General features: G+C 36.4%; 3 protein-coding genes and 1 non-coding gene across 4 annotated transcripts in view; all 4 read left to right on the plus strand.

The window, feature by feature from the left end:
- Window positions 1-962, plus strand: part of fstl1a (follistatin-like 1a) — a 16,156-nt gene extending 15,194 nt beyond the window's left edge. Inside the window, exons 10-11 of the mRNA XM_016471528.1 lie at window positions 464-564; window positions 759-962. Of these exons, the coding sequence (XP_016327014.1) occupies window positions 464-564; window positions 759-779 (122 nt within the window). The 3' untranslated portion in view covers window positions 780-962. The remainder of the gene's footprint in view (window positions 1-463; window positions 565-758) is intronic.
- Window positions 963-2,869: 1,907 nt separating this feature from the next.
- Window positions 2,870-7,429, plus strand: LOC107676832 (leucine-rich repeat-containing protein 58-like). Its single transcript, XM_016471513.1, has 4 exons — window positions 2,870-3,495; window positions 4,834-4,962; window positions 5,051-5,328; window positions 6,357-7,429. Exons 1-4 carry the CDS (start codon window positions 3,041-3,043, stop codon window positions 6,548-6,550), a joined length of 1,056 nt encoding a protein of 351 aa, XP_016326999.1. The 5' UTR covers window positions 2,870-3,040; the 3' UTR covers window positions 6,551-7,429.
- A 1,278-nt stretch (window positions 7,430-8,707) lies between these two features.
- trnae-cuc (transfer RNA glutamic acid (anticodon CUC)) lies at window positions 8,708-8,779 on the plus strand. The gene has a single exon. It is a non-coding gene; the product is annotated as a tRNA-Glu (tRNA).
- Window positions 8,780-9,289: 510 nt separating this feature from the next.
- Window positions 9,290-11,526, plus strand: part of LOC107676846 (CST complex subunit STN1) — a 6,668-nt gene continuing 4,431 nt past the window's right edge. The window contains 5 exon segments of the mRNA XM_074186966.1: window positions 9,290-9,591; window positions 9,887-9,982; window positions 10,502-10,579; window positions 10,717-10,884; window positions 11,020-11,140. Coding sequence (XP_074043067.1) covers window positions 9,456-9,591; window positions 9,887-9,982; window positions 10,502-10,579; window positions 10,717-10,884; window positions 11,020-11,140 — 599 coding nt within the window. The 5' untranslated portion in view covers window positions 9,290-9,455.

Genomic DNA, 11,526 nt, shown 5'->3' on the forward strand with positions numbered 1-11,526 from the left:
TTATTTTATTATTTTTTTTTTTTTTATTTATGCATAGGTAAACATTTATATATAGTATATTCATAGTCAAAATCTGTCAGTAGGTTAGCTGTGTATAGGTACAGTGTTTATGTGAAGCATCCGTATAGTCTGTATTTTTTTTAACTTATGTATAGGTAAACATTTATATATATATATAGTATATGTATAATCAAAATCAGTCAGTAGGTTAGTTGTGTATAGGTTTTTACTGCTTTACTGTATAGGTTTTTACTGTTTTACTTCATTGTTGTATGCCTGTATTTATGTAACACCGTGGTCCTGTGAGGCACGACATTTCGTTCCACTGTATGTCCCCACATGCAGCAGAATGACAATAAAGCTCAACTTGAACTTGAACTTGAACTTTTTTCTGCAGCTGGGGTTGAGGCTGGGATTTGGAGAGCAAAGCTGGATGAAATGAGATTTGTTTCTCTCTTTACAGGTTCAAATAAGTTACCTACGCTTGAGGAAATGGAGGGAAATGATCAGGAGATGACGGAGGAGGAGTGGACTCGGCGAGTGGCCGAACTCAATAAACATCAGGTTGGGAGTGAGTGTAATGTTCGAAACCATCATGTACTGCTTAAAGGGCACTACTTTGGATGTGATGGGATGTGCATTTTCCCTAACATACCATGCTGAAACTTTCCTTCCTGACGTCTGTTTTGTTCGGCTGGGTCTTCATGGACCTAAAAGCAAATAAAATGTGTGACTTTTGAACTGTTTTCCCCCCATAGGAAACCACTAAAGAGGTTTGAGGAGTAATTCAGAAGGTGGGATGAACTTTTGCCCAGATTTCGGCTTCAATCAACCTTGTGTTTGAATGGAAAGAGAGAAAGTTTCATTTGTTTAGTTTATTATATTAATTATTGATGTATTCAAAGGTGTGTTCTCTTCTGGTATTTTATATAGTCTTTTTTTTTTATTTGTATGGGACTATAAAAGAGTCTGTATGATTTGTACCTGTTGTGTAAATTACTGCAAACCTTTTTGTAATAGTATTTTTATACATTCAGTGTCATTTTAATGCTTCTATAATGCAGTGTATTCATTTTTACCGTAAAGTTAACAGAAAATATGTTTTGTATAAAGACCATTAACATCAACAAGATTTGTGCATAGTGAAATAATTATACATTTTATCACAATTTTGATGATTGTAATATGACATACAGTATCTTATGTACATTGTAGAATTTACTTCACCTTTCAAAAAGTGGGGATTGGATAATGTCAACAGGAATCCCTCATTATTTTGTGATGACTTTGCATTAATAAAATCAGAATTAATTCAGAACGTAAAACTGGTCAGGTTGATCTGTTTGTTCATTTTGGCCATTTTTTTCAGCTGGTTGGGCTAGACGCAGGGGTGCCCAAACTCGGTCCTGGAGGGCCGGTGTCCTGAGATTCGTTTCAGTCGCAATGACTCACTTATTAACAGTCACTTGCTGCCACCTATTGGAGGTTTGAATTTCACATTCAAAGTATCTTTTATTATTTAAATCATTTCAAATATCAGTATTCAACGTTTTACGTTTAATATATCAAAACATTATTGATGCATTTGTAATTGCAGGTTAATTGCAGGCATGTCCTGCATTAAACAGTGAGTAAATACATATAAATGCCACTTCAGATGCAGCTTCTGTGTTGATTTAATCTGCTTGGTAACAGCCCAAATGTCTTATTATTCTAATTCACTGTTTAAATGTAAGACTTTGACTCAAAAGATAATGGACACTTTTAGAAAAAATGGCTTTATAAAGGTAAAAATGCTCATAATATGTAAAAATCAGTTTAAACTTATTGGAAAACACACAGAATATGAAGAATATCAAAAACCTTAGGAGTCAGCTTAATTACCTTAAGGTAATTACCTGCACCATAACAACCTCAGCAAAATATAGTCGTCGTTATTGATAAAATCCCAGAAAATATCGAGATATTATTTTTTGTCAATATCGCACACCCCTATTTGGAAGAAAATTATCTTACACGAGACTAACTTTATCTAGACTAACAACATTTTGACACGACCTGCAAATTACCACAATAGATAAATAACTAGGCATACCTTACACCATGTCTAGGATTCTAGGAAGCGAGCAGGGCGGTGCCGCGCAACAAATATTGATATTGATATGATATTTTTCTTACAAAAACGCATCGATTCACTACAGAAGGCCTTTATTCACCCCCCGGAGCCATGTGAGGCACGTTTTAATATGGATGGATGCACTTTATTTGACTACTTTTGGACTGTTGAACAAAAACACCCGCCCATGCAGCTTGGAAGAGCAAGGAACATTTTTTAATATAACTCCGACTGGATTCGTTTAAAAGAAGAAAGTCATATACACCTACGATGCTTAGAGGGTGAGTAAAACATGGACTACTTTTCTTTTTTGGGTGAACTAACCCTTTAAATGATGTGCGATCTACCAGCATTGCCTTTTGCGATCTACCTATTGGACACCCCAGATGTGCACAAGCCCATTTAAAGTGTCTGTAATGAGACTATTTGTGTACGAATATAGAAGCCCTATGATTAGCTACAACTGCCATCATTTGAAGTGTCACAAAATTCTGAAATTATCGTACATTGTGGGATTATTATTTTTTTCATTATTAATCGTACATCGTACAGAGGTCAAAGTTATCGAACAAATACGATAATTATCGTACGTCTGGCAACACCGACGTGCAGGGTCGCATAAGAGCCTTACAGTCATGTTTGGCCCCTGGATGACCAACCACTGACTGCAGGAGGCGTGCCGCGTGACACATGCGCGCACTCCAGTACAGATAAAACCAAAGTCTTCGGTCAGGACTCAGGAGCGCCCTTCGCACAGCTGCAGTTTAGTCACTTTAGTCAAAGGGGATCATCTATATAATATGTGTATGGCTCAAGACAAGAATTCCGAGGCGATAACTTTTTATATTGTTGCACCATTAAAAAGTGTGATCCTTTGCTTTATTGTATTCCTATTTTATTATTTTGCTGTACTAATTAGTCCATATGGCTCGTTTCCCAAGCATGGACGACAAGTGTTCTATTTTATATTTATCGCGTCTGCATCTGGACGACTTGAGCTTGGATCATCTCACGGACAGTAAAAGGCAACAAATCCAGCAGCTGCATCTCACTTACAATCGTTTATCGTTTCTTCCACCTTCAGTTTGTTTTCTGTCCAACCTGGAATACCTGGATATCAGCAATAATGCGCTCACAGTCATACCAGATGACATTATGCGCCTAACAAACCTAAAGACGTTTGTAATAAAGAACAATCTTCTGGATGAGTCCTCGTTCCCTAAGGAGTTCGAACGCATGCAGGTAGAGACTCTGAATCTGAGTGGGAACAGGTTTGAGGACATTCCCATGCAGTTTCTCAAAATGACCACACTACAGTCTCTGTCACTTGGAGGAAACAGATTGAAGAATATCCCTGCAGAAATAGAGAACCTGACCAGGTATGAGTTTGTTTCTTTGTCCAGATATGAACCATCTTTTAATACAAAGACCCAAAGTACAAAATAATAAATCAATAAATAATAAAAAAAAAACAGATTATTCTGATCAATTATTATAAATACATGTATATTAATAACAATAAATACACAAAAAATAATGGAGGTATTTACTATGATATATCTGTTTCATAATACCATGGTAATACCACTGTGCGAGTGCGAGCCATTACTGTAAGATCAAGAAAATGAAAAGAAGAAACTGCTCTGACTTTTCAACCAGGTTTCAAACTCTGGAAAAAAAAAATTGAATTAGTCTTTATTTTTGTATTTGCTCTTTTAATTTTAGTTAAATTTTTAGTATTTTTATTGTGTGTTTTTGCTATTTTAATTAATGTTTTTTAAATATATGATTTTTATTTGTATTTATTTATTTTTTTTCAGTTTGACTTATTTTACTACATCAAACTAAATGAAAACGAGAAATGTTGCTTTGGCAACAATAAAAATAAACGTATTAAAAAATATAAACATGTAATATTTAGTTAAAATGGATTGTTTTTATTTATTTATTTATTTAATTTCAGCTAACATTTATTTTATTTTAAGTTAATTATTGTATTGTAGTTATAGTTAACTGTAATAACCCTAACATAGATACTCTGCTTTAGACCATATACTGTATCTCTTGAAGGCTGTTGAGATCCTTGTACAGATTTGCATCTGGCCTGGATCAGTGTTACAAAACTAGACAGTTGAATGCATTCCATGGCCTGGGGTTGGTTGGTGGGGCTTATGGGTAAAAGACTAACCAACAGAATGGGAGAACTGCTTAAGTACTCTATGGCAAATAATTAAACATGACATAACAGTCTGTTTACTCTTAAGTTAATGATCTCTCGTTTCATTCAAACCTAGAAAGTTCAAATGAGCTCTTCCTGTTTCATTGTTGCATTGCTAAATTCTGTATTTACAGTAGATGAACTCTGAACTTCCCACTATTGGTGTGTTTTTATCCTCATTGTATGATTGCTCACTTCTACATTGCAGTAATTCCGCTTTAGCTTTTCCCATATTAATATTCGCATTTAAAAACAGGCACATTCTCATTCAGGCTTTTTTTTAAAAGATTTAAACACACCCCCATTGGCAAGATGAGAAATGAGTATTTGGTGCAATTTTCCAGGTAGTAAATCTGCTAAAATTTGTTTGGTCAATTTGTAGGAGTATGTTAGCATACTGTATAGCTAGCCTTAAAGCTAACACAAACTAAAAGCTACAAAACTTTGATTTTAATGTCATGGGTCTTCAACTTCTGACCTCTGTTATGTGATGCTACAGTCTAGAGATGCTGTATTTGGGAGGAAACCTCATCTCCTCCATCCCACCTGAGGTGGCTAACCTCATCAGTCTGAGATACCTGGTTCTATGTGACAATCGCATCCAAAGCATACCGCCCCTGCTCAACAAGTGAGATCTTTTGTTACTTACTGTATGTTGTAAAGTCAGAGAAGTTATGTGATTTTTTAATGGTATCATCTGATTTCTGTCCTTGCAGACTACACTCCCTGCTCTCTCTCAGTCTCCACAACAACCTGCTGACCTTCCTCCCTCGTGAGATCCTCAGCCTCGTCCATTTGCAGGAGCTCAGTCTGCGTGGAAACCCTCTTGTTGTGCGCTTCATCAAGGATATGACCTACGACCCTCCATCTCTGATGGAGCTGGCAGGACGCACCATCAAGTCCCAGAACCTCCCGTTCAGCTCGTGTGACCTACCGTCCAATCTGATCCATTATTTAAACCTGGCTAGCGAATGTCCCAACCCAAAGTGTGCAGGTATGGGAGGACAATAATGCTGTATAATCTGTGAAAAAGAGCTTTTTTTTTTGCACGGGCATGTGAAGCCTCTGCATACTTATGTGAAACATTCGCATGCTTATGTGAAATTTTCGTGTTTGCACAATAAATTTTCCATGCTAGTAATTTTTTATTTTCTTGTTCGCATGCAAAAGTCAATGGATATTTTATTTTTGCAAAGGTTCCTTTAGGGGCTCTGTAAAGTAAGTGATTTTTTCATGCTAAAATCGTGTTAACGTGCACAAGTTTGCGACTAAATTGCTGAAAGTAAGAATTTTAATATTTACAGATTGAACCCATTCACTCCAAAATTTCTGCTTTTTTTTTACCAAAAGGAGGGAATTTTTGTGGCAATCAACACAATTGACCCTTCACAAAGACCCACCCCCTTTAGTTACTGTTGCTATGTCCGACAAGCCATGGCGCTCTAACGCCACACATCAAGTTCTCATGCAGTGAAAAATACTTTGCGGAGCAAAGAGAAAACTGACAACACTTACTTTAGGTATGTAGCAATGTCTCAGCTTTCAAATTTTGTCTTTTTCTAAGAATTTCTCACAATAAATAAAGTTTTGTGGCTCTTTAACGTGTCGTGACAGATCACTGTAGCGCCTCAGTTCAAGCAGCATGTGAACTGATCATCTCTTCCTCTTTACTAGTTATTTTATGAAATAAACATGAATGAACATCAGAAGGTATCTTGTTTCAACCGTGGAAAGACGTCTATACGCACAATTTTTCAAGTTCAAGTCCACCAACGTTAATATACTCCCCTGTCTGGTTTGTTTGTTGAAAAAATGGGCAGATTCGGCGTTATGATTGGTCAGATCACCTGTCAATCAAACTCCATGCGAAGGGTCAATTGCTGTTGACTGATTCTGTTGACGATTCTGAACTAAAAACTTCATAGGTTGACAAAGTTGCAGATTTTTATTGTTGTCTTTGACATGTTGAATATTTGTCCACCTCTTCACATTTCTCTATATCTCTCCCATCATGCCCTCTAGGTGTTTACTTTGACTCTTGTGTGAGGCACATCAAGTTTGTGGATTTCTGTGGGAAGTACCGCCTGCCGCTCATGCATTACCTCTGTTCGCCGCAGTGTTCCTCTCCCTGCAGCTCAAACCCACAGAGCGACGCGGAGTCAGAGGAGGAGAACAGCGTCCCTGCAGACAGGCTCCAGCGGGTACTGCTGGGATAGGACAAACCTCCAACAGAGACAGTTACCTGCCACAGGATTTCCATTTAATGCTTAATTTCATGTTTTCGTTGGTCTATAAAATGCTAAAAACACTTTGACTCAAAAGAGTTGGGTTTTAGAACTGTTTTAGTGACTCAACGTAAAAGCAATGGCTATTTAGTTTAGTTCTTTTATGGTGTTTTTAACTGTTTTTTTGTAATTCGCCTTTTGTGTTCCATGGAGAACAAAAGCAAACTGGTTTGAAATTTCATGAGGGTGAGTAAATAACACAAACTGTGAACTATTCCTACTAATGTTGCTGATAAGGCATCTGAAAACTTTGGCATCTTGCCTAAAACAGTATTTCGAGTAGGTCAGCTTGACACAGACCAATCCTACATGCAATCAAGAGAACAAACTGATCGCTTTGCACTTCTGGAAAATGTGATCAATATGTGAACAGTTACTCTTTGACCTCTTCTTTGTATTGACTGTTAATCTGCCCTAATTTTTCTGTCCAAAGGTCAGGTTATGGACTATGATGGCTACATCACACAATTCGAAAATGTATAGAAAGCTATCATCCATGACACAACCTTGAAAATAGTTACACGCAAAAGGACAGTTTTTTTTGTATTTTGTCTTATTTTCAGAAGTTTGGCTACAGCGATTAGGTTTCAGATCAATATAAGCTTTAAAAGAGCTCATAATGGCCTTATAGTGAATAAAACAGATATTATACTGCTCGATGATAACTTATCTCTTGTGTGTGTGTTTCTTCTGAGCACAGTTATTATTTGAGTCACCCTGACTATTTGATCATACGGTGATGATTATTTTAATGGTATTGCATAATGTGTATGACTTTGAGAGTTTTGGGTCAGTGAGTTCATATCAATATCTGACAGCTGCATTTATGGCCAATTTATATGCACTCTTCTCCCATCAGATGCAGCTATCACTCTTATTCAGTGTTGGGGGTAACGCATTACAAGTAACGTGAGTTACGTAATCAGATTACTTTTTTCAAGTAACTAGTATTACTTTTTAATTTACAAGAGAATATCTGAGTTACTTTTTCAAATAAGTAACGCAAGTTACTTTTTTTTTTTCCAATTTACTGATAGACAGCTCTCCTGTCCCCATGTTGAGAGAAATCAGAAGATGTTACTGTAGATCTAAAATAAATATGAATATGCATTAATTCATCTCACTCACAAAAAAAAAAAACACTCTAGACAACATTTGTGTGTCTTTTTTTATTGCTGAAGTGTGTTAAAATGTTTTCTTCTGCATTCTACTGTATGGACGTAAATTTACTTTCCCTTCAGCCTGAGGCTTATTCATTTCACTTTTGGTGTGAAAAGGCTTTTATATTTGCCAAAAATAGAACTTTTTTATTTTAAAAACAAACAAGCAAGCCCTGTCCAGATTTTAAAAGTAACGCAAAAGTAACGTAACGCATTACTTTCCATAAAAAGTAACTAAGTAACGTAATTAGTTACTTTTTTATGGAGTAACGCAATATTGTAATGCATTACTTTTAAAAGTAACTTTCCCCAACACTGCTCTTATTGCAAATACCAGTCTTTTAGCACTGTTTACGATCTTACAGTGACCTGACACAGATTGCGACACCTCTGCTGAGACGAGGAGGAAACTCCATCTCGTCCATCTCTCTCTCTGGAATAATGGGACAGTTTTTTTTTTTTTACAAAGGAATCTCAAAGGTAGGATGAGTTAGCACTTCTCTCAGCTTTACAGGTCTGACTCAGCACATTTCAAAACACATAAACGGGTTTAGAGAATTGAAATAAGAAAAAGAGTTAGTTTCTAGAACCACCCTGCTGTAAAAAAAAGAAAAGAAAAGTTCCCCCTAGTCTGATAGCTGGTTTTAAAGGGGGTTTGGGCACTGGCTTGGCCAGATACCTTAAACCAGCAAGCTTGTCAGAAAGAAAGATCTCTAGCCCACATTTCAAGACTCTTGTGGATGGTAAACACTAAAAAGGAGAAACAATCTGAAAATGTAATCTTACTTCACAGTGTTTTAAAAGACCCAAGTGTAATGCTCTGTAAACTCCAGAAGATCATAAGTATTCTTTTAAGGTTCTTCACTATAGTGATTCATATGAGGTTTTATTAGATCAAAAGGACAGGTAAAGCAACATCGCTCAGCATTCCCTGGTGGGCTAGTGGTTAGGATTCGGCGCTCTCACCGCCGCCGCCCGGGTTCGATTCCCGGTCAGGGAACACAAATTTTACCTTAAGCTATTCACTCATGCTGGAAACAAGATCTAATCGTACTTTGAAAACTCAATGTAAACCGATGTTTTGTAAAAAATGCGTAATTGTAACCATTTGTGACTTCATAAACTTTGGAGCTCTTCCGTCGAGAACGTGCATTCTCTAGATACATGGCGCCATCGCCTGGTCACCCGTTTACTGTTTGCACATATGCGAGCCTATGATTTTTTTCTCCCCCACAATCCGTTTTCCAGATAATAACATTATTTGGTTAAAAACTTAAGTAAACAAACAAACAAATACATAAATAAAAATAAACGTTTAACAAATAGTAACATATTTTACAGCTTTACTTTTTTATTTTTTAATATATTGATGAACTAAAAACAAAGGCTTATTTCCCCTGTATTCACATTTATGTACACTAAATGTAGTTAATAGAAGTAGCAATATTTACTGCTTAGCGTAGCTCCTTCGTATATGCGCAGTGAGTCAACTGCGCAGAGAGCGGAAAAACACAAACTTGACTCCTTGCGTTCATCGGGCTCCAGCATTATTTATTTCCTGCTGCTGCGTCATTTAGTAAAACAAGTTAAGTTTAATCAAGATCACTCCAGAAGCGCTGTGTTTATGCTTCTCTTAGTTTTCGGTGCTTAACTTTGTAGTGTCACAGTGAGGTCCGATGGCAGTGAATCCCGGAGATGCTGATGCTGATGAGCTGCCGTCTATGCTGTGGGGTCTGGACCCCGACTTCTCCGCATACTCGAGACTCTACATCACTGACATCCTACAGATGAAAGAGTCCAGACAAGTACCTGGTAGCGTAAAATCAAGCAGTTAACCCCTGGCCCCTTTGATTTTGTTTACTGGAGTTGTCTTTAGCTAAATTACACGGGAATAAAAATACTACAGCACTTTTCTAAACTCTCTTCTAAACACCTGTAGTCCCGCAACCTGTTGTTTTGCATAAGCGGGAAAGTGTTCCCATTATTTTTCAGCTACTTGTTTGTTTGTTAGGTGCTGTTTTTAAATAATAATGTATAGATAAGAATCTGTTCTTATACTGTTGCCAGAAAGCTCCCACATTTGACATGTGCATGTGATGTTTTGTAGGTGCTTATTTCTACAAGACTCACCCAATCTTCAAGGTGGATGTACTGGGGACGGTTGTTTACAAGCGGGAGAGAGAAGATTTCTACTGCTATGGGGGTCTGGAAAAACGTGTTTTTTATTTATTTATTTTAATATTTCAACATTAAAGTGTAAACATTTTAGTGTTGCCTTATTAGGTCTATATTTTGTTTAAAAAATAAATAAAACAATAATAAATATAAATATAGTAGTAAAATATAGTTACAGTAATTAAACGTAATAAAATGTAAAATAAATTATAGTTAAAAATATAGTTAAAATATAGTTAAAAATAATTTTAAAAAATCTGTTATCAACAGTGTTGGGGAAAGTTACTTTTAAAAGTAATGCATTACAATATTGCGTTACTCCATAAAAAAGTAACTAATTACGTTACTTAGTTTATCAAATAGATCACAACAAAAATGAGTGGTTGTCAGTGTCAAGTTGGAAATTTTCTTATGTTCCTCCATAAACTTTAGCACTTGACTAGTAATTTTGCTTTTGGTTGTGTGTTATCTTGCCCTGGGAACCAAAAAATGGGCCCTTGTTGCACCTGGACTTACTCTTTCTTGTCTGTTCTCCTTCAACACACAGTGGATGATAGTACTGGTGTCATAAACTGTCTTTGTTGGAAAGATGAGAAATGTAGTGATCACGGAGGATCAACTAAATGTAAGTTATGAAAACTCTGACACAACATTAGTACCATTAAGTAAATATTTAATCACCAAAATAAAAAAACTATAGAAAATATATGTAATGGATATTAACCCATTATAAGTACTAATCCAGTGCTAATGTTAATATAGCTAGAGATCCTAGCGGATCCTCCAGAGGATTTAACATTGAAGATGAACTCAAACGGCTGACGGAGGCTGAACAGAAGAGCACTGTGCTGGAGATCGGAGACCTTCTGAGGGTACGAGGAACCGTCAAAACCTCCAGGGATGCGAGGGAGATCAGCGCCACCTCCTCCTGTGAGTCAAATGTTCAGGGATTCAGATTCCATTCTGACACATAATTAGTTTGTTTAATCTGTTAGATTGAGCCTGTTTGTAAAACAGATGGACTCAGTTATAATTATTTTTATGTAATCATCACTCTGTGTGTAGATAAAGTAAATGACCCTGTGATGGCGGTGCATATATCGCGTATGCTGGAAATGCCTCAGCTGTACAGAAAGTGCTATGATCAGCCGTTCCAGATGCCGAGAGATGACCTGGGCGGCACAGAGTGAGTCACACAGAAAGATTGTGCTATCTGTTATTTTACATGACATCATTTATATCTTAGATCTTACACTGCAGTAAGATAATATATATATATATATATATATATATATATAGTGCCTTCATTTTTTTCACAATTTATTATGTTGCAGCCTTATGTTAAACTGCTTTAAATGACTTTTTTTCCCCCACATCAATCTTCACTCCATACACCATAATGACAAAGCAAATAACAGGTTTTTAATCTTTGCAAATTTATTAAAGATAAAAAACTTTAATGATTCCATTGCATAAGTATTCACACCCTTATCTGTTGAAGTTGAAATTTAGCTCAGGAGCATTCATTTTGCTTGTAAATGTTACCACACTTAGAGTGAAGTTATCCTGTGG

This window comes from Sinocyclocheilus anshuiensis, unplaced genomic scaffold (assembly GCF_001515605.1).
Source record: "Sinocyclocheilus anshuiensis isolate Anshui unplaced genomic scaffold, SAMN03320099.WGS_v1.1 scaffold2166, whole genome shotgun sequence".
Lineage (NCBI taxonomy): Eukaryota > Metazoa > Chordata > Actinopteri > Cypriniformes > Cyprinidae > Sinocyclocheilus > Sinocyclocheilus anshuiensis.